We start from the raw sequence: 23,066 nt of genomic DNA on the forward strand, positions 1-23,066 counted from the left end.
TGCCCAGGGTCACACAGCCAGTAAGTGTCAAGTGTCCAAGGCCGGATCCGAATTCAGGTACTCCTGAATCCAGGGCCGATGCTCTATCCACTGCACCACCTAGCCGCCCCCTATTTTATTTCTTAACTTCATGTGTCTTATAACACAGATCCTAAATTCATGGAATGCCAAACAAAACAAAAAACATTGGAAGTTGTGCATATTCGAATTAGAAAGCATTTCTGTGTCTGTCACAACCTGGTGCAAATGTGACACTTTACAAATCTACACACCAAAGAACTGCCAGTCTTTTGTCTGCAGCTGTAGCATCTGGTGCCAAGTAATTCTTCAGCTTCATAGTGTATCTGTAACATTAAGTACACAGATTAGTGACCACAAAAATGTAAGCAAAACCAAGGACTTTATTTTATCTAGCAACATCCTTCCCCATACCCTCCAAAGCATCAGAATCAAACAAATTCAAAATTAAAAGGAAATCACTTAATTTAGAAGTAATTTAATTAGTTGCCCTGCTGCCAATGCATGATTAAATGTTGTCAGCTGTAATCTGCGCATCTGGGTCAGTGAATCAGCATTATTGGCCTTGCTGATGTGGGCATCTCCATGTACTTACTTAATCAGCTCCACAGTCTCTGAATACATAGGGAATGGAGATTTGGATTCCTGAGCATTTTTCTCCAAAGCATTCCCGCATTCAATGAAGGACACCACAGCATCAAGATAATAGACAGCTTTCTCAAACCTATCAGACTGAAGGGTGGGGGGAATCATAAGAGAACATGAGAGTTGTGGAGTACTTCAAAGAAGGCTAAAATCCAAGTAAAAAGTACCAGTTAATTCCAAAAAGCTACACGTGAAGGCCAACATACCAGTGCATCCGCATTGTGCTTTAGCTTTTTAGCTTCTTGTAAATAATGGTCTGCTGAATAACTCCTGCAACAGAAATGGAAAAAATTTTCATAAGATCACATTCAAATATTCAATTTGTGCAATGTTCACAGTTACTGGAAATATAGTGTGGAATCAAAAATCACTTTAGTTAGTGGGCATAGTGGTTGTGGAAAGCAAAATTTAAATTAGATACAGTGTTAATTGTTTCATTATGATCTCCTATGTATGGCCCCTAGGATAAACTACAAATGACTAAATTTGGCATTTAAAACCCTTTGCAATTATGGCAGCAGCCTCTATTTCTAAGCTGACCATACATTACTCCCCTTTCACACAATCTACATTCCCATTCAAATTGGTCTACTTGCAAACTCAAACATCCTATTTCATATCTTTGTATAAGCTATTCTCTAAGCCTGGAATACATTCCCTCCTCACATTTACTTTTTAGAATCCCTAGTTCTTTCAAGGTTCATCTCATAAGCCACATCCTATGGAATACCTTTCTAATGCTCCTCATTCTTAGTGCTTTCTTCTTCCTCAAATTATCTTGTGCCCGCTTCTCTCTTTATATGTTACATTTCTCCCACTAAAATGTAAGTTTTGTGAGGCTAGTCACCGGTTTTTGTTTTGTTTTTATGTTGCAGCAAATAGCACAGTACCATGACCATAGTAGTCACTGAATAATTACTTGTTGGGTTGGAGTCAGTCAAATAAATACATGAAAATTTTCAGAAAGCAAAATGAGCCAGGATAATGCACCCCTCTAAACTTTCTAACCTAATTTACTCCTGAGATTTAGTACAAAGCCAAGAGATAACTTTTTGAAAATCATTGTTATGAATAGAACTATCTTCATGGCTAATCTCAGAAAAAGCCATTTGTTTTAGCTAGCGCTCTGTTGTTAAGCGTGGACAAATAACTTAGAGTGCCCTTTAACTCCCTGAGGTGGGCTTTGTATTCATCATATACTATCCCAAGAAGGATTAGGTTGTGCATCTTCTTAATGTTTTAACATTTTACACACACACTGTATCAGTGCCCTCTAATCATGACAAGATTTTCAGTTACAATCCATCACCAATTTCATAGTGGGAAGCTTTGTGTACACAGACACATCTCCATTGCTTTACCTGTCATCAAAGGCAAGCTTTGCTCTTCGTGTTTTAGAGCCATCAGGAATTTGTGTAGCTGGAGGATAGTTTGAAGAACTACTTGGAACCTTTTCCTGAAAAAAGTAATTACCACATTTGAAACAAACAGTTGCAAGCTAAAGAGTTAAAGATATATGTAAACAATACAAAAATTATTTTCTACTTCAGGATGCAAATGAATCAACTCCTTACCCTTTTGCAATTCATTTCAATTGATGATGCTTTATAAATCGCTTTCCTATGATTTGAGAACTTCTCAAAATACTCAGAAAGTTATTTTCCATTTCACATGAATACAGTTCATTTTATTCAATCAATGTCAGTTAATGAAAACATAAGGAACACATGGATCTATTGTCAGATCAGATTACTTCTTAGAAATTACTAGTAGGGTAGCTATGTAGCACAGTGGAAAAAACACCCACCCTGGATTCAGGAAGACCTGAGTTCAAATCCAATCTCAGACATTTGACACTAGCTGTGTGATCCTGGGCAAGTCACTTAAACCCAACTGCCTCACCGAAAAAGGGGGGGGAAAATAAAAGAAAAAAATTACTAGTAAAGGGGCAGCTAGGTAGTGCAGTGGATAAAGCACCAGTCCTGGATTCAGGAGGACCTGAGTTCAAATCTGGCCCCAAGACACTTGACACTAGCTGCATGACCCTGGGCAAGTCGCTTAACCCTCATTGCCCTGCCAAAAAAAAAAAAAAAAAACTAGTAAATTATATGTTAAATCAATACGCCAGAACGGACCAATCTGTTAGGTATTATTTTCAAGCATGGATTAGCAATACTCTGTTCACAACATCAAGTTCATTCTTGCATTTTTTTCACTCATTCCTAAATTATGTGCCTATATGAAGAACTCTATTCAAAGGCACTAGGGGGCATAAAGTTTAGACATGGTCCCTAACTTAATGGAGCTTACATTCTAGGGGATGGAATAAGACACAAATATACATAATACCTAAGTGCTTTAGAGAATGGGAAAAAAAGTACTAAGTGAGGTCTGAGGGAGGAGCTTGTTATTGACAGGGGAGAGTGGTGCAGTAGGAAAAGCACTGGATGTGGAGTTAGAAGACATGGGTTCACATTCTGACTAGGTTACTTTACAGGACTTGAGTCCAGTCCTTTCATCTTTACGGGACTTCAATTTTCACATCTGCAAAATGAGAAGACTGGGCTGAAATTCCTTACAGCTCTACTCAATGATATATAAGGTCACTGAGCTGAGCTCTGAAGGATAGGTGACACTTCAACAGGAAAAGGGGAAGGAGAACATTTCATACATAATTAACAGTGTGGCCACGTTTGGAGGCACATGCTTCTAATTCTGCTTCTGGGGAGACTGAGGCTGATGGATTGATTGAGTTCTGAGTTACAGTACAATTAAAATTTAAATCCAGCAACAGTATGGTGAGCTCCCGGCAGGAGAAAGCCACTAGGCTACCTCCAGAGGGGTGAAATGGCCCAGCTCAGAAAAATGGAGCTATTTAAAATTTCCATGCTAATTAGTATTGGGATTAGAACTAGGAGTGGCTGCTGCATTCTAGCCTGGGAGAGATGGGGAGATTCAGTCCCCAAAACAAAACAACCAAAGGCAGAAGAAATGTAATGTGGCAGGACATTGTGGAGGTCCTCTATTCCAGGAGAGAGCACTTTTTTAGTAGGCAAGAGAAAGCTCCTAATGCTTTCTGAGCAAAGCAATGACATGCTCAGGGGTATGCATAAAACAGACTATTCTGCATAAGAGTTTGAGGAATAGATTAGATGGGGAAAGATTAGAAGGTGGGGACATCTGTGAAGAGGATTCTTAATAGTCAAGGCAGACAATAATAGAAATCTATGTACCAGGGTGGTGACAGCACAAAGAGAGAAACGGGATTCATTCAAGATGTTATAGAACTGAAAAGACTTAGAAACTGATCATGAGAGATGAAAGAGAGGGATGTGTCATCGATAACAGGGTGGATGGTGATAGAAAGTCACAAAGAAGAACAAGTTTAGCAAGAAAGACAGGAAGTGTGGTCTTGAAAATGGGGAATTTGAAGTGCCAAGGGGACATCTAAGGGGAGATATGCTATAGGAAGTTGGAGATGTGGATGTGGAGGTGAGAAGAAGGGTTAGGATAAAAAAATCTAAGATATGAAAGTCAATTGCATCAGAAGTGATATTTAGAATTGGTATATCACATCAAGCCTGCTACTTTCTCTCCTTAAAAACAAGTCGAACAAAAACTGCTGGGAAAACTGGACAAAAACTGCTGGGAAAACTGGAAGATAGTATGGCAGAAATTAGGCTTAGACCAACATCTTACACCTTATACTAAAATAAGGTCAAAATGGATACATGATTTAGACATAAGAGGTGATACCATAGGTAAATTAGGAGAGAAAGGAATAGTGTACCTATCAGATCTTTGGAAAGGAGAACAGTTTTTGACCAAACATGAGATAGAGTATATTATAAAATGCAAAGTGGATGATTTTGATTATATTAAATTAAAAAATTTTTGTACAAACAGAAGCAATGCATCCAAAATTAGAAGGGAGGCAGAAAGCTGGGAAACAATTTTTGAGGCCAGTGCTTCTGATAAAGGCCTCATCTCTAAAATATATAGGGAATTAAATCAAATTTATAAGAATCCAAGTCATTCCCCAATTGAGAAATGGTCAAAGGATATGAACAGGCAGTTTTCTGATGAAGAAACCAAAGCTATCTATTCCCATATGAAAAAATGCTCTAAATCTCTAATGATTAGAGAGATGCAAATTAAAACAACTCTGAGGTACCACCTGACACCTATCAGATTGGCTAAAATGACAAAAAAGGAAGATAATAAATGTTGGAGAGGCTGTGGGAAAATTGGAACACTAATACATTGTTGGTGGAGCTGTGAGCTGATCCAACCATTCTGGAGAGCAATTTGGAATTATGCCCAAAGGGCGATAAAGCTGTGCATACCCTTTGACCCAGCAATCCCACTTTTAGGTCTTTTGCCCAAAGAAATCATGGAAGGGGGAAAGGGACCCACATGTACAAAAATATTTATAGCTGCTCTTTACGTGGTAGCAAGGAATTGGAAGTTGAGGGGGTGCCCATCAATTGGGGAATGGCTGGACAAGTTGTGGTATATGAATACAATGGAATACTATTGTGCTGTAAGAAATGATGAGCAGGAAGAGTTCAGAGAAACCTGGAGGGTCTTACGTGAGCTGATGATGAGTGAGATGAGCAGAACCAGAAGAACATTGTACACAGTATCATCAACATTGAGTGTTGACCTACTGTGATGGACTATATTCTTCTCACCAATGCAATGGTACAGAAGAGTTCCAGGGAACTCATGATAGAAGAGGATCTCCAAATCCAAGAAAAAAAAAGAAAGAAAGAACTGTGGAGTATAGATGCTGATTGAACCATATTATTTCTTTTGTTTTGGGTGCTGTTGTTTTTTTTTTCTATTTTGAGGTTTTGCATCACTGCTCTGATTCTTTCTCTTGTAACAGGATTAATGCAGAAATAGGATTAATGTTATTATGTGTATATATATGTGTGTGTATATATATATCTATATGTATATGTATAGATATATATAGATATAACCTATATCAGATTACCTGCTGTCTAGGGGAGGGGGGAGGGAGGGGAGGGAGGGAGGGAGAAAAATCTGAAAGTGTAAAGCATGTATAAACAAAAGTTGAGAACTATCTTTACATGTAACGGAAAAAATAAAATATCTCAAAAAAAAAAAAAAAAAAACAAGTCGAGGGGGACAGCTAGGCAGCACACTGGGCCCTGGATTCAGGCTGACCCAAGTTCAAATCCAGCCTCGGACATTTGACACTTAATAGCTGTGCAACTGGGGTAGCTAGGTGGCACAATGGATAAAGCACCGGCCCTGGATTCAGGAGTACCTGAGTTCAAATCTGGCCTCAGACACTTGACACTTACTAGCTGTGTGACCCTGGGCAAGTCACTTAACCCCCATTGCCCTGCCAAAAAAAAAAAAAATAGCTGTGCAACCCCAAGCAAGTCACTTAACCCTCATTGTCCCACAAAAAATAAATAAATAAATAAATAATAATAATGATGTCACGACTATTTTTCAGTCACGGCTTTCAGGTAGTCCAATGATTCAAAACTGTCTCTGTGGTGTTTTCCAGGTCAGTTGTTTTTGTTGTGAGATGCCTGGGGGGAGGGGGAGGGGGCGCCTTTGGCTTTGTTCTAATATTTCTTGTTATCTCAGGGAGTCATTAACTTCTAAATGGTCATTATAATTTTCATGTTTTCTGTTGCTTGGATCAGGTTTTAGACCTTATGCTAAGTTGTTAATTTTCTTTCTAAATCTTTCCTCCATAGCTCTTGTTTCTTTTGTGAATTTTTTCTGGTAGTGCCCTCATTTTATTTATAATTGTTAATTAAAAAAACAAAACAAAACCATGTACTTCGTGTCTTCCAATAATATTACCTGATCCCTGTGGCCAAGTTGTTTTCTTTGCAGCCATTCTCTCCTTTGTGTGTGACCTGGGCATCCCTGTCTGCCATAGAAGCTCTTTAATGCTAGATTCTTTGTTTACTCATTTTTCCTGTCTTACTTCCTGAGTTTGGACTCTTATCACTTCTGGAGTGAATGTCTGGAGCATGCTTGGTCCTGTTTTGTATTCTCTTGGGTCCTGTCACTTTCTCCAGGTAAGTATTGTATTCTTCAAAGATCTCAGGAACAGCTTAGGATGCAAGCTTTCAGTGAGCTCAAAACAATCTGACACAAGGAGAAATCTGCTTCCTGCCTTCCAGGTCTAAACTTTACAAGTTCCTTGCCTAAATTTAGGTCTGAAAAACACAACTATATACGGGCTTTAACACTTGTTGAAGCTCAACTAAAGAGCTGCTGGACCCAACAGTTTGTCAACAAGCTGGAAGGCTCTAAAGGTTCTGAATAACAGAACTGTAGGCTCCTTTTTGGTCTAAGTTCCCTGAACTTGCTATTTTACTGCAGGCTTCAGACCAAGCTCGGGGCTGGATCTAAGACCCTATTCACTCCAGTGGAATAGTCACAGCCACACAGCTACTTTTCAGTTTTAGAGTTCCCAGACTTAGGTCACAACTGCTCTTTTCCCTAGACCACCACCCCTAGCAACACATGCCCTCCTCAGTATACACTAACCAGAGGAGAACCCAGCTCTGAGGAATGAGTGACAGAACCACAAGTTCACACCTGTTCCTGTTCCCTGTACAGGGTTCAGAACACTCTGTCCTGGATCTGGGACTTTTTCTTGCCCTAGTACACTATGCTGGCCAGGTCTGTGCTGTGCCTTACTTGCTCGACCCTGCCCCCAGACCTTTGTACCTAACTCCCAACACATTTATCTGGTTTCAACTGTACAGCTTGTCAACAGTAGCATAAAACATAGCCCAATACATCTAATGATATCCTGATACTAATTTTTTTTTGCAGGGCAATGGGGGTTAAGTGACTTGCCCAGGGTCACACAAATAGTAAGTGTCAAGTGTCTGAGGCCGGATTTGAACTCAGGTACTCCTGAATCCAGGGCCGGTGCTTTATCCACTGAGCCACCTAGCCGCCCCCATCCTGATACTAATTTGAAGGAAACTGCTACTATCTAGTGGTCATAGTTGGCTAAGGACTTTTCACCTCAAACTGCCAAACAGACCAAAGTCCTGATGTCCAAGGTCTGTAAAATATTTTTTTAAAATAAAGAATATTTAGGTGGCACAGTGAATAAATAAAGCACCATATCAGGAGGACCTGAATTCAAATCCAGCCTCAGACACTTGACACTAGCTGTGTGACCCTCAGAAAGTCATTTACCCCTCACTGTCCCGAGCAAAAAAAATAAATAAATAAAATAACAAGGTTTAAATGCCAATCAGAAAAGTCACAATGGAAAAGTTTTGTGTAGATCATAATTTAAAGCAACAAGCAAATAAATCTTCAAAGGGAGAAGGTCTCCAAATTCTTACCTTGGCTTCCTTGGAACCACTAAAAACTTTCCCTTCTGTCTTTTTCTGCTTGGAAGTGGAAGAACTATTTTTACCACTACTCTCCTTGTTGCTGCTATTAGTAGATTTTAAAGAAGATGACTGGCTGACTGTTCTCTTCCTGGATCCATGCTCAGTTTTTGAGTCTTTTAGGGGAATAGGCCCAGCAGGAGAAGGCATCGGTTCCTTCTCTTTCACAGCGCTCTGTTTGGATGACCTGCCAAATTAAATAAATATAATTTAATTCTCCAAATGGAGAAGGGAATAGACAGAATATAGAAGACTTGAATATTTTTTTATCCCTTTGTTTTCAAGAAAAATCAACCTTGTTCTCAAGCATTTGATGATCCAGTCTGATGTAAACGTGCATTAATGAAGTCACTGAAATTATACAAATAATAATGACCAAGCCTGGCTCCAAAGAAATGCTGAGAAAATATTCTCTCCGTTTTTGCACAAGTGGAGGACTATGTGTATTGAATATTTCATATACTGTCAGACATAGCCAATGTGTTGGTTTATTTTGCTGACTTTTTCCTTTTTTTTAAAAGCTTTGTTACAAGAGATGACTCAGTGAGTCAGGGGAAGTATACGCTCAGACATGAAGAGGATACAAAAACAAAAGCTATTAAAAAATAAATTTTTTAAAAGGATATAACAAAATTTCTGTCTAATGACAGGTTGATGCTCACTGGTTATCATCAAACTTTTTTTTTCATTTAAAAAAAGCTTTATTGATGCCTTTTGCTTTGACAGCAAAGTCATTTCTGAATATACTGCTTTGTCATACTCCCCCCCGCCCCCACTGGATTCTTTCATGGAAGAAAAACAGTTAAGCAAAAATAATTAATAGAGCAACTGCAACTGACAGTGACGGCACAATTTGGCCTTCACAGTCCCCTGCTTCTTTGCTATCAGTGGGGAAGGGAGTTAGATATATTTCATTATCTGTTTTCCAGATTCATTACGGGTTTTTCCGATTATTCCAAGTTTGGCTTCCTTTTTAGTAATTTCAACTGTTATGCCTGTGCACAGTTCTGTTTATTTTTACTCTGTATGAGTTGATATAAATCTTCCTATGTTTCTCTGAATTCCTTATATTTATAATTTCTTAATGTGCAAAATTTCACTACATTCTTATTACCACAGGCAGCTAGGTGACATAGAAGATATGGGGCTGGGCCTGGAATCATGAAGACCTAAGTTTAAATCTGGCCTTAAGCGCTTAATTGTTGTGTGATCCTAAGTCACTGCCTGCCTCAGTTTCCTCATCTGTAAAACAGGGATGATAATAATAGCACTCACCTCCCAGGTTTGTTATAAAAGATAAAATGAGTTAATATTCATAAAGTGCTTTGCAAACTTTCAAGTGTAACCTAAGTGCTAGCTATTATTCAGCTATACATGTTATCCAAATTATATAAGACCACAGATCCATTCCCCAATGAATGGGCACTCACTTTATTTCCAATTCTTTGATACCATTACAAGTGCTTCTAATGAGGAGTTTCACAAATATATTGGACATTTTTGGTTTTTATCTCCAAGGAGGAAGTGCATGATAGTAGGATTTAGGGCCCAAGGGCATAAATTCTTTAACAACTTTTTTTTTTTTTTTTGGGGGGGGGAGGTGTCAGGGGGGAGGGATAATTCCAAAATTGTTTTCCAAAACGGTTGGACCAATGTGCATCTCCATGAATAGTGTATTTGGTGGGTTACTGGTCTTTCAAAAACCCATCCCTATATTGTTTCAGGTTTTTTTGGTTATCTTTGAGAATTTTTAGATTGTGAGGTAAAAACATTTTTGTATATGCTTCCTGATAGTCTGCAATTCTTTTAGAAAATGCTCAGACCCTGTAACCCAGTATTTATCTATTGGCAGATGCAGCCTTATGTATCTTGGATATACAATTTTTGGGGGGGAGAGGCAACTGGGGTTAAGTGACTTGCCCAGGATCACACAGCTAGTAGGTGTCTGAGGATGAATTTGAACTCAGTTCCTCCTGATTCCAGGGCCGGTAGATATAGACCTTTAATAATATTTAATAATGAGGATTTTTTTCGAAGATTACCCCATTCAAACTTTCTTTTATCTACATTTTGTATGCAAAAAGTTTCTTTAATTTTATGTAAGCAAAAAATTTATTTCCTCTTTTATCACTGACCTCTATCTTATTTGATTAAGAATTTTCCCCCTACTCACACTTGTGAAAATATTTCCCCCTTCCATTCTCCTTGAAATGTTATATGGCTTTTTATATTTAAGTTGCATATACATTTCAAACCAGTTTCTTCACTTTCTAGTCAAGAGGAAGAGATAGATGACATGTGGCTTTTATCTGTGGATTCTTATATAATGTAACTATATTCTTTGTGCAGTTTATGAAATAGTTCTCCCACAATCCAGAAAAGGAGAAATGACAATATCTTTATCTTCATTTACTTTTCAACTATGTCAAAGGTCTTAGTACTTTAAAAAAAAAAAAAAGACAACAGGAACTAATGGTCTAGTTTCAAGTACAATACAACAAGTATGATATTGCCTTGGAAATAGATGTGGAGAAATAGTTATTTCCCTTTAAGTGCCTGAATCCCATATAAAGCAGATTCTAACATAAGCAGATGTATGCGATGACAAATACTGCATATCAATTACATCAATGTTCAACATTTATTGGGACTCACTCTCTGTTGTTGGATGCCTTATGGCCTGATGAACTCTTCTCCTCAATCTTAGGTTTCTTGCTCTCAGAGGCTCGGTTGTCATCATCATTCTATATGAAAAAAGAACATAAAACCTTCTGGATTAAACTCACTCATGCTCCCTTTAACTTCCATTTTCTAGTATCCCTGAAGTGGTTTATACTTAACAGGCATCAGCAAAAAAATACAGAACAGATCCCCCAAGTCATGAGCTTGGTTGAGTCTTCTGAGTATGGTTCTCTAGTCTTCTGAGCTGAGACAGATATATGGCCCAGTGGATAGAGCGCCAAGTCTGGAGTCAGGAAGATTCACCATCCTGAGTTCAAAGCTGGCCTCTGACACTTAGTAGTTGTGTGACCCTGGGCAAATCATTTAACCTTGTTTGCCTCAGTTTCCTCATCTGTAAAATGAGGTAGGGAAGGTAATGGCAAAGCATTTTAGTATCTGTGCCAAGAAACCTCAACTGGGGTCATGAAGAGTCAGACATGACTGAAAATGACTGAACAGTCTTCTAAGCCACTGATCATCCATTTCTACTTATATGAATAAATTTGGAACATATAATTGAGGCCTATTCCTGTATTTCCAGTATGATATTACTGATGGGACAGCAAAGTAGAAAGTTTAAGAGGTAGATATACATATAACTGAAAAGAGAGACTAGTGAAAATTCATTAACATTTACCAAGTACTTATAAGCAAAGTAGCCTTGGGAACACAAAAACATTTGCTTGCAACTAATAATACCATCTACCCTTCCGTTAGCCGTCCCTCACAGATAGCACAGGCAAATATGAAAGAACTTTCAATGTAAGTGAATAACATGCCCAATAGCAAAGTTTGGCTCTTGGAGTCTCTTCCTATTGAAACTCAGAGTTACTACTTGTATCACTGTAGACATCAGCTTGGCCACTGAGGGTGCATATTAGTTTGAATATCTAAGATTGAAAAAGCCTTTCTTATAAGCTTTACAAACCTTATGTTTTCTCTTCCCCTTGGTGGAACCTTTATCTGAGACTTGTTTCTGAGGCTCTCTCGTATGCTTCTCAGGAACATTTTTCTTTTCTGCCTTGGGGGGCTCCATTTCTTTGTAAGGCTTCCCTGGGATTCTTGACAAGAGATTCAGATCAATCTTCACAATAAGTGGATACCTGTCATCAGGATCACTAAGCGGGGAAAGGAGTTCCTTCTCTTCCATAGGAGAGAACATTCTTGGCCGAAAAAAGTTGTCCTCCTCTTCGACTGAGGAGGGTTTAACAGGAGTTCTGTTGCTTTCGGGATACTTAGGAGTTTGTGAAGAAGGAAAAAGGCCTTCACTTTCATCAGAATCAGAGGATGATGTATCTGTTTCTATGATTTCCCTAGATTTTTGTGAAGATTTATTTGTTGACTTATACTTCTTTTTTTCTGTTGTAGATCTAGGGGAAGATTTGGGTTCCTTCTTTATATTGGGTTTTCTTGAGCCTTTTGTGGCTGCCTTGTGTCTGCTGGAGGGCATACTTGTTGTCATGTCTACAGGCGTCTCACTTTCTATTTTTAACCCCCCTCGAGGTTCTTCTACACTTGCCTTCTCTGTTTTTTTGGGTTGTTTTTTTCCTACAGTTCTTCGCTGTGTAGTGTTATCACTCTGTGCTGGGGACTTTTGTCTCCCACGACCACTCTCAGATCCTTTTTGAATAGTTTTGGAATCTCGTCCAGGAGTAGAAGAATTAGACTCCTTAGGTCCATTTTGTTCAATGTAGCCACTTCCTGGCCCTTGCTCCCGACCTTCTTTTTTATAACCTTGAGAAGATGGGATATTACTATCTACAGAAGAAGCTGGTGACACTTTATGTGGATTCACTTTATTCAACCAATTGTCAAGTTGCCATTTATTTGTTGGTGGTGGTTCGGGCTGAAAAAAAAAATACATTATTTCTCCATTAAATTTATTTCTCCTGGTGGTGGTTAGATGGCACAGTGAACACTTACTAGCTTGTGTGACCCTGAGCAAGTCACTTAACCCCCATTGCCCCACCCCCCCAAAAAAGTATTTCTCCTCTATCTTCCTAAAGAGATTGGATATAAATACTCAATCCCACTCAGAAATTAACTGGCAGTTTCAAGGAAGGACACTAAACTCCCTGGTTATAATAATCCAGAATCTTGGCTCGGAATTCTGATAACTTCAGTGAAAAGCTGAATGCCACATATGGCTTCTAAATGGCCAATATTTCCATTAATCATCCAAGTCCAAAAACAATATTCTGAATACACAGTTAATATTTAACAAACTCAAGTAGTGGAAAACCCAATGATCAAAGTTGTACACACTGGATGACATTTCATCTGCACATTCAATAAACTTTAGTAATAAAATTGTACGTACTTAGGTTTTCTTATTTCCTGTCCTAATATCCATGAGGATTGTAAACTGAAGTTATACAAAAATAAGCCTAAAGAACAACTACTTTTTAAGTGATTTACAATATCATCTCAAAGCACCAAGGAGGTTTTTATAAAAGGAAATTAGACCAAAAACTTAAGACAGCAAGAAAACAGAGGAAAACTAATTAGCCAATTTATTTAGAAAGTTCTCCTACTCCCCTCCCCATTCAGCTTCTCCCTAAATTCAGCTTGGATGACCAAGAACGTACAAAGTATGTCTCTTCACACTCTTACATTCAGAATCGCTCCTTCCAATTAATCCTAACTCTCAGCAGACAATGAAGATCAACTTAGAATAGGGACTGCATTCACCCTACCTCAGGAGATGCACTCTGTGATGGCTCATTGGCTTCACTGTCACTGGAACTACTTTCACTCTCCGAGTCAGATCCAGAGCTGCTTTCAGATCCACTATGGCTACTTGAGTCATCCCTGGAATTATCTGCTCCTTCGCTATTGTGATGTGAAGGTTCAGAATTACTTAAAAAACAAAAACAAAACAAAACAAGATAAAATTTAAACTTTAGCTCAATGAAGAAATTAATATGGCTGCTTTCTTAAACTAAACACTTCATTTAAGTCCAAATACTTCTAATCATTAACTACTTTGAAAAGTAGTTTTTGTACAAAAATATTAAAGGAAATATTTTTGGGCAAAGCTGCCAAGATCCAAAACCATTTCATCTTAATTTATTTCTTTATAACCAAAGGTTTCTGAAGCTATTTTATATATATATATGCACACACTATACATAAGCAATTATGTGTATATATATATGTATGTATGTATATGTGTGTGTATGTATGATCATATCACACTTTCACCTCAAACACACATCAATGCCTACCTTCCCGGTGTACTCCTTGGCACAGTTTTATCACAATCCTATAATTAAAGTAAAATAAGTTCATGAATCACACTTATTATTCTACATATTAAATGTGATCAATATCCTAAACCATAACTAAATGCATTATCAATTTATTTTTGCAATATTTCCCAATGCTTCCTTTCACAGTATCATAATTATCATCTTCCTTATTAGTGCAGATTAAATGTAGAAAAAGGTATCTTGAAAAGTTATTTTCATACTTTAACGTATCTGTATGGATATTTTGCCATAAATGTAATAGTATATTTCTCATGCTGAGAACTATCACTAAAGAGGAGAGGCTAGGCTCCACTGGTCCCAAAATAAGTAAAAATAAATATATAACAATGAAGACTTGGGCTGTTTTAGCCCCTAAAAGAAATAACGAATTTTAGGTTTAATAAGCATACACTGCCATTTTTGTTAGATCATAAAAATATACCGCCTTTTTCCTGCCCATCCCCCATAGTAAGTGATTTTTTTAAATGCTTGTTAATGGTATATGGTGTTATACAAACATCAAGGATTACTATTACTATCACTTCTACTATAGCAATCAACAACCAAAGTTTATTATTTAGCTTTTTAATATTGGCAACAAACATCTTAAATTACCTACCTGCTCTCCATCACTATCTTCACTGCTGCTAAGTTTTAAATCATCCTTTAACATACTAGAAGGGAAAGTTGAAGAGATTAGGATTTTTCAGAACACTCTATAATAGCATGCCAGACACTTAACAGCTACCAATAATTGATAAAACCAATGATTTAGCCAAGTCTTACTCTGGCCAGTCTGTTCCATATCTGGAGTAAAGAACTAAGAAAGAAGGAATAATTCTAACCATTTTTATGACTGCTATTTTTTCCTACAACTACCCATCTTAATATTGATGAAGTAAAATCTTTCAGAGTAATTTTTCTTAGTTTCAAATAAACAATATTTATAAATTCACACACAGTATTTGAAGGGCTCTTTAAGGTTATTTAGTCCAATTATAACCACAAATTCCAAGAATCATACACAATTGCTTACTGGGAATCTTCCCCAAAACAATTACATATAAAGAGAAAGCAAGCTGAGAAAAATATCAAGCTGTGATTTTTTTTCCCTTCCAAATTTCCATAGATACGTTCAATAATTTGCAAAAATCACAGATCAATTTCACCAGTTAACATTCTAATTTATCTAACCCATTACAAAGAACAAGGGATTTTGTCCTATATTGTATATGAATTACATGTGAATAAAACAATCTTCTGACTATTTACCCAACAGCTGTTAATTATTCTCCTGAATAGTTCTAAACTTCAATATATTTCCTCAATATGGGTACTCCTTCTAACACCACAAACTATATGGTAATTCATCAAACAACACCTCATTCTATGCAATATTTTTGTCCATATGCTACAAGTATGCTATCAAACACCCATGCTATCCCACCCCCACTTATAAGAGTTCTCCTACAGGTCTTACTTAACATTTAAAGGGGACCAGGTACAGTGCTTTGATTATCCATCTATTATTCCTTACTCCTGCTAAATGCCCAGCCCAACTCCTTTTCTGTTCAGACATTTTATTTCCTGGAAAATATCGTTCATGTCACTTATTAAGGACAAATCACCGTTGTTATTATGCAATAGCAATACTCATGATCTCTCCATTGCAATAATGATTGTTTGGGATACTGTGGTGTTCTGTGAATTATAGTCATATAGCAATACTGGAGTACTGCTGGTGTTAAAAAATAGATGCGGCAAGGAATGACTGAAAGTACTGCAATATAGCCCACTTTCTTTCATTTATTCAGTTCTGAGCCTAGTTGATTGTCCATCTGTCCACCAGTGTAATATAAATGCTAGCTATTACTTTTTAAAATATTTTATTTTTCCTCGATTACATGTAAACAATTATTTGTTAATAATAATTGTTATTATTTCATTTTGCTGTAATGGTTATTTCTTGTCTTTTTCTTTTTCTTTGGCAGGGCAATGAAGGTTAAGTGACTTTCCCAGGGTCACAAAGTTACTGTGACAGTCAAGTGTCTGAGGTCAGATTTGAACTCAGGTCCTCCTGAATCAGGGCTTTATCCACTGTGCTACCTGGTTGCCCCCTGCTGTAATGGTTATTAGTCAGCTATCTTTTGAGTAGTCAGGAATCTCCTGGAAGAGGAATTTTTTAGATAATAATACTCAAGTGATTATTTTTCCCAATCATTTTTGTTGCAAGTTTTTCAGTTCTGAAAATGCTTTCAAAATCATGTTGCGTCCAGCAGAGAATTCTTCCATGGTGCTTGGTCTGATCTAGTTCTTGGCTTCATTTTCTTAAATCTCATTTCTATTTCCTTACTGAATGCTTCATTACACTGGAGAAGCATTTTGTTTTGTGATGTGTCATTTGAAAATAGATGGGGGTACCTAAAAATTATTTTATCCAGCTAGAAAAAATAATAACAAAATTCATCTGGACAAACAAAAAGTCAAGAAAATCAAGGGAAATAATGAAAAAAAAAATGCACAGTAAGGTGGGTTAGTTGCACCAAATCTGGAGTTCTACTATAAAGCGGCAGTCATCAAAACTATCTGGTACTTGGTTAAGAAATAGAATGGAGGACCAATGGAATAGGCTAGGCACAGGAGACACAGTAGTAAATGACATTAGTAATGTACTGTTTGATAAACCCAAAGACCCCAGCTTCTGGGATAGGAATTCAGTATTTGACAAAAACTGCTGGGAAAACTGGAAGATAGTATGGCAGAAATTAGGCATAGACCAACATCTGACACCTTATACTAAAATAAGGTCAAAATGGGTACATGATTTAGACATAAGAGGTGATACCATAGGTAAATTAAGAGAAAAAGGAATAGTCTACCTTTCAGATCTTTGGAAAGGAGAGCAGTTTATGACCAAACAACAGATAGAGAATATTATGAAATGCAAAATGGATGACTTTGATTACATGAAATTAAAAAGGTTTTGTACAAACAGAAGCAATACATCCAAAATTAGAAGGGATGCAGAAAGCTGGGAAACAATCTTTATGGCCAGTACCTCTGATAAAGGCCTCATTTCTAAAATATATAGGGAACTAAATCAAATTTGTATGAATCCAAGTCATTCCCCAATTGAGAAATGGTCAAAGAATATGAACAGGCAGTTTTCTGATGAAGAAACCAAAGCTATCTATTCCCATATGAAAAAATGTTCTAAATCACTATTGATTAGAGAGATACAAATTAAAACAACTCTAAGGTACCAACTCACACCTATCAGATTGGCTAATATGACAAAAAAGGAAAATAATAAATGTTGGAGAAGCTGTGGTGGAGCTGTGAACTGATCCAACCATTCTGGAGAGCAATTTGGAATTATGCCCAAAGAGCTATAAAGCTGTGCATACCCTTTGACACAGCAATACCACTCTTGGGTCTTTTTCCCAAAGAGATCATAAAAAAGGGAAAGGGACCCACGAAAATATTTATAGCTGCTCTTTTTGTGGTGGCAAGGAATTGGAAATTGAGGGGATGTCCATCAATTGGGGAATGGCTGAACAAGGTGTGGCATATGAATACGATGGAATTCTATTGTGCTGTAAGAAACAATGAGCAGGTGGAGTTCAGAGAAGCCTGGAAGGACTTGCATGAACTGATGATGAGTGAGATGAGCAGAACCAGAAGAATATTATACACAGTATCATCAACATTATGTGTTGATCAACTATGATGGATTAGATTCTTCTCACCAATCCAATGGAACAAGAATGTTCCAAGGGACTCATGATGGAAAGGGCTCTCCAAATCCAGGGGGAAAAAAAAGGAACTGTGGAATATGGATGCTGATTGGACCATACTATTTCTTTTGTTTTTGATGCTGTTGGTTTTCTGATTTCAGGTTTTTCCTTTGTGCTCTGATCCTTCTCATATAACATGACTAATGCAGAAATATGTTTAATATTATATATATATATGTATGTATGTATGTATGTATATATATGTATATGTACATATGTGTGTGTGTATATATATGTGTGTGTGTATATATATATATGTGTATATATATATATATATATATATATATATATATATATAACACCTATATCAGATTACCTGCTGTCTAGGGGAGGGAGGGAGAAAAATTTGAAATTGGAAATCTTATATAAACAAAGCTTGAAAACTATTTCTATATGTAACTGGAAAATAATAAAATACTTTTATTTTTTTAAAAAAACTAAAAAAAGTGGATAGAGCACCGGCCCTGGATTCAGGAGTACCTGAGTTCAAATCTGGCCTCAGACACTTAACACTTACTAGCTGTGTGACCCTGGGCAAGTCACTTAACCCCAATTGCCTTACTAAAAAAAAAAAAAAAAAAAAAACTAAAAAAAAAAAAGTCATAGGAAAATCCCTTCAGACACTGGATATAGTACTGAAGCCAGCCATTCTATTGGCTGTCTATTTCTTGATTCTAAGGTTAAAGATAGTTTCTGTTGTCTTTCTGAGTGAACAGAAATTTAAAGAAAACAATAAATATGGAAAATCAAAAAAAAAATAGATGGGAGTAGTGGCAGCTAAGTGGCGCAGTGGATAGAACACCGGCCCTGGAGTCAGGAGTACCTGAGTTCAAATCTGGCCTCAAACACTTAACACTTACTAGCTGTGTGACCCTGGGCAAGTCACTTAATCCCAACTGCCTCACTAAAAGAAAGAAAGAAAGAAAGAAAATAGATGGGGGTGCATATCTCTGTTCTAGGTTTTAGGGAACTTAGCTGGGATTTCTAATATATATCTACTTATAAATTAAAGGCTATAGCACCAGTCTTTGGCATTAGGCATTTATTAAAGCATATTAAATGTTAGTAAAGAGAGAGCACGTGACTCTGAAAGTTCAGAAGCCCTACATTATCTAGGATAGAGAGAATGCACAAGGGGGCCTCGTGGCGGCCTCCTAGAGCATCCCGGTCCAAGAGAGCTCGTGAGAGAGCCTAAACTCCCAGAGGTCTGGAAGAGCGGTGGCCCTTACACACTACTCAAAGCTAAATCATTCAAATCTATTGGTTTATTGGACTTAAGGGTAGTCCATATTAAAATGAGCAGTACATGCTGAGGTCAGAGTACAGAGGACAGACCCTCTGAGGGGAAAGGCTTTCAGGTAGGTGTAGTTTTAATCTCTATTGTCTCTATTCAGAATCCAAGGTCCAACTTTACTGACTCTGGGATACCTTTATATTCTTTTTTTTTGGGGGGGGGGAAGGGAGGGGTAAGGCAATTGGGGTTAAGTGACTTGCCCAGGGTCACACAGCTAATAAGTGTCAAGTGTCTGAGCCTGGATTTGAACTCAGGTCCTCCTAAATCCAGGGCTGGTGCTTTATCCACTGTACCACCTAGGTGCCCCTGGGCTACCTTTAAAAGAGGTCAGGCAGTTAGGCCCTCTTGGAGGGGAGCCCTGTGGGACCCCCAAAACCCATTATTTTCTCACAGTGAGGTGATACATCATTTGTGATTTTTCATTTTCATCTTGTGTTGCAAAGGAGTCTACAACTATAAATGAAAGTTGTCCATAATTGCTGTATCTTTCATAAAAGAGAAGAGTTTTTTGGCTAAGGGAGTTTCTCTGGGCTTTTTTGTCTTCCCTCATTCACAATGTTTTATTATACTGGATCATGCTTCTATAGGAAATCATGATGCTCAATTAATTTCCTATTTATTGTTATCAAGAGATCAAAAAGTTTGGATTCCATTTAGTGTTTTCTTCTCTTTTATTTTTTCTTTTAACTTGGCTCCAGTGTTGACCAAATGATTTACATCTTTAATCAATCATTTCCTATATGGCAAAATTCAGGGAGCAGCTAGGTGGCGCAGTGGATAAAACACTGGTCCTAGATTCAGGAGTACCTGAGTTCAAATCGAACCTCAGACACTTGACACTTACTAGCTGTGTGACCCTGGGCAAGTCACTTAACCCTCAATGCCCTGCCGAAACAAAAACAAAAACAAACAAAAATTCAGTCACCATTTCATTTTTTGGTGATAATCAGTGTTCACATCCATATTAAAACTTTTCCTGAAAAAAAAAATTTAAAAAGCATTCACAGGGGCAGCTAGGTGGCGCAGTGGATAGAGCACCAGCCCTGGAGTCAGGAGTACCTGGGTTCAAATCCGGCCTCAGACACTTAACACTTACTAGCTGTGTGACCCTGGGCAAGTCACTTAACCCCAACTGCCTCACTAAAAAAAAAAAAAAAACACATTCACTAGCTCTAGGCAACAGACTTACACCCCTTCTTTTTTTCTTTCTAAATTAAATTTTCCCACATACTTTTCACTATCCTTCCATATACCCACCTTTACACTGAAATGCTTGAGAATCAATGTCTATGTTAACAAAGGTTCTGTCACTCACCTGTGTGACCTCAGAGATGTCACCTAACCTCTTTGCATTTCTAAAAATGAGGTCTTATGGGTAAGGTGACCTGCCTCCACTAGACTCAATTTCATCTTATGTTCCTTCCAACTCTAACTATATCGCTCTTATGATTTAGAGAGGTGGTTACTATCAGTAAAAAAGTTTTGAGCATGAACCCCTAAAATAAATATATTTACTTATTGATAAATTGGCACTTGCACTGTGAGGAGTTTCTTCTGGTATGTCTAATGAAATCACAGTTCCAGTCCCCAACCCAATAAATTATAATACATGCACTACTATACTAAGAATGCATATTATAAAATTTATATAAAAAGAAATTTTAAAAGGGATGAGGTAAAGATGAAATAAACTTTTATGCTAGAATCAATATGAAGCAACTGGAGTCAAGTGAGTAGGGGAATGATACGGTTAGATCTCCACTTAGGAAAATCGTTTTGGCAAGCAGCAATATGAAAGGTGATCAGGACTGGGGAAGAGTCAGGCAAAAAGTGATGAGGACCTGAACAAGGGAGGTGGTTCCCTTCTTTTTTAGCTCATAGCATCTTTAAAACATAACAATACTGGGCAGCTAGGTGGCGCAGTGGATAGAGCACCGGCCCTGGAGTCAGGAGTACCTGAGTTCAAATCCGGCCTCAGACACTTAACACTTACTAGTTGTGTGACCCTCAGCAAGTCACTTAACCCCCATTGCCTCACTAAAAAACAAAACAATACTGTTTATTAAGATTCTTTTTTTTTTTTAATTTTTTTTTTTTGCAGGGCAATGGGGGTTAAGTGACTTGCCCAGGGTCACACAGCTAGTAAGTGTCAAGTGTCCGAGGCCGGATTTGAACTCATGTACTCCTGAATCCAGGGCCGGTGCTTTATCCACTGCGCCACCTAGCCGCCCCTATTAAGATTCTTAAAGAACCTATATTAACATTTACAATGCAAACGGTCCCTATAAAGTGCCTTCTAAACCCCAACCTTTTAATTTTTCTCCTAATTTCCATATTTACAATTCCTACTTCCTTTCAGTTGTTTTGGTGTTTTTCCCCTTCCCATCAGGAAAACTTTACTGAAGGTCTTTTTTTTCCCCTCTGTAGAATAACTAAATTTTCCCAGATAAGTTATTCTTGGTTATAAACCTTTGTCTTTAGGAGTATCTCATTCCATGTTCTCCAATCCATGATAAATTTTGTGGTTCCTTGATAAATTCCTTCATCTGGCTACTTATATTAAAATTTTGGCTGCTAGTTCTGGAAATAACATTCTTAGAAGTTTTCATTCTGGGGTTTCTTTCAGGAAGTGAACAGTGAATTTGATTTTCACACTGTCTTCTTGTTTTAGAAAGTCTGGGCAGTTTTTCTTTCTTTCTTATTCATTCATTCGTTTATTTGTGGGGCAATAAGGGTTAAGTGACTTGCCCAGGATCACACAGCTAGTAAGTGTCAAGTGTCTGAGGCCAAATTTGAACTCAGGTCCTCTTCAATCCAAGGTTGGTGCTTTAATCACTGCACCACCTATCTGCCCCCTGGACAGTTTTCTTTTAAGGATTTCTTGATATTATAAATGGGGTTGTTTTAGTCATAAAGAACGCCGCTTCAAGGAGTATCTATGAGTTATCCCTCTATTTAGCTACAACATACTTATATTTTCTGGTTTCATTTATAGCAAGAATGTAAAAAAAAAAATGGATATGGTTGGTTATTTGCCAAAGAACTGACATTTAGAGTAATATGGGTTAAATTAATGTTTGTAGACTATCTAAAAACCCCACACAATTTATATAAGACCTTCAACACCCCCTTTCCTTGTTCCATCACCGTCACTGCTGATGTATGCTTCTAGAGGCATTATTTCTGCTGTCCAAGACCCAACACAGCTTACTTAAATATAAAAAAACAGTAGGCTGGCCATGATAAACAAAAAACCAAAAGTACTTCTATACACAGGGTAAGGGGGAAAACATAAAAATTAGTCTAATGTTTAAAACCCTCACTCTTTAAACATATAAGTCTAACGGAAGCCAAGATAGCAGAGTGGTCATTGCAGCTGTGAAGAATAGAGTTTGATGATTCCAAAACTCAGGGAATCAAAAATAATTATTCTGAATCATTCAAATTGGCAACCATTTTCATGGTTGCCAGCTCTTCTCTTTTTAACCAATCTGTTGTCAAGTCGTCCTCATTCTACCTATCACATCTTTATTTATCCCTTTCTTTCCTCTCATATATTCATGTTCCTAGTTCAGGTCTCCACAACCTCTCACTTGGACTACTGCCCACAACCTCCTAACTGGTCTCTCTGCATATCTCCTTCTCCAATTTGTCCTCTCACAGCTGCCAAAGTGATATTTCTAAAGCATAGGTATGACTATGTCATACACTTGGCTCAGGAAGCTTCAGTACTTCTATAAGATAAAACTTCCTATTTTAAAGTCCTTCACAAAACTGCTCCAAGTCTACCTTTCCAAACTGATTTCCCATTACTCCCTAATTATGTATTTTATGTTTCAGTATAACATATACTTGTAGTTCTTGGCACATAATATTGCATTTTGCACCTTCATATCTATACATAAACTGTCCTACAAGTGCGGAG

At 37.5% G+C, this 23,066-nt stretch overlaps 1 protein-coding gene across 2 annotated transcripts in view; it reads right to left on the bottom strand.

Moving 5' to 3' along the window:
• Positions 1-23,066, bottom strand: part of AFF4 (AF4/FMR2 family member 4) — an 88,587-nt gene that overhangs the window by 11,608 nt on the left and 53,913 nt on the right. For both annotated transcript variants that reach the window (XM_043982435.1, XM_043982434.1), the window contains 10 exons: positions 14,670-14,724; positions 14,027-14,064; positions 13,496-13,658; positions 11,728-12,645; positions 10,734-10,822; positions 8,031-8,265; positions 2,025-2,119; positions 870-933; positions 614-750; positions 273-344 (listed from right to left, as the gene is read on the bottom strand). In XM_043982435.1, the coding sequence (XP_043838370.1) occupies positions 273-344; positions 614-750; positions 870-933; positions 2,025-2,119; positions 8,031-8,265; positions 10,734-10,822; positions 11,728-12,645; positions 13,496-13,658; positions 14,027-14,064; positions 14,670-14,724 (1,866 nt within the window). The remainder of the gene's footprint in view (positions 1-272; positions 345-613; positions 751-869; positions 934-2,024; positions 2,120-8,030; positions 8,266-10,733; positions 10,823-11,727; positions 12,646-13,495; positions 13,659-14,026; positions 14,065-14,669; positions 14,725-23,066) is intronic.

The sequence above is a fragment of the Dromiciops gliroides genome, chromosome 2 (genome assembly GCF_019393635.1).
Source record: "Dromiciops gliroides isolate mDroGli1 chromosome 2, mDroGli1.pri, whole genome shotgun sequence".
Classification (NCBI taxonomy): Eukaryota; Metazoa; Chordata; class Mammalia; order Microbiotheria; family Microbiotheriidae; genus Dromiciops; species Dromiciops gliroides.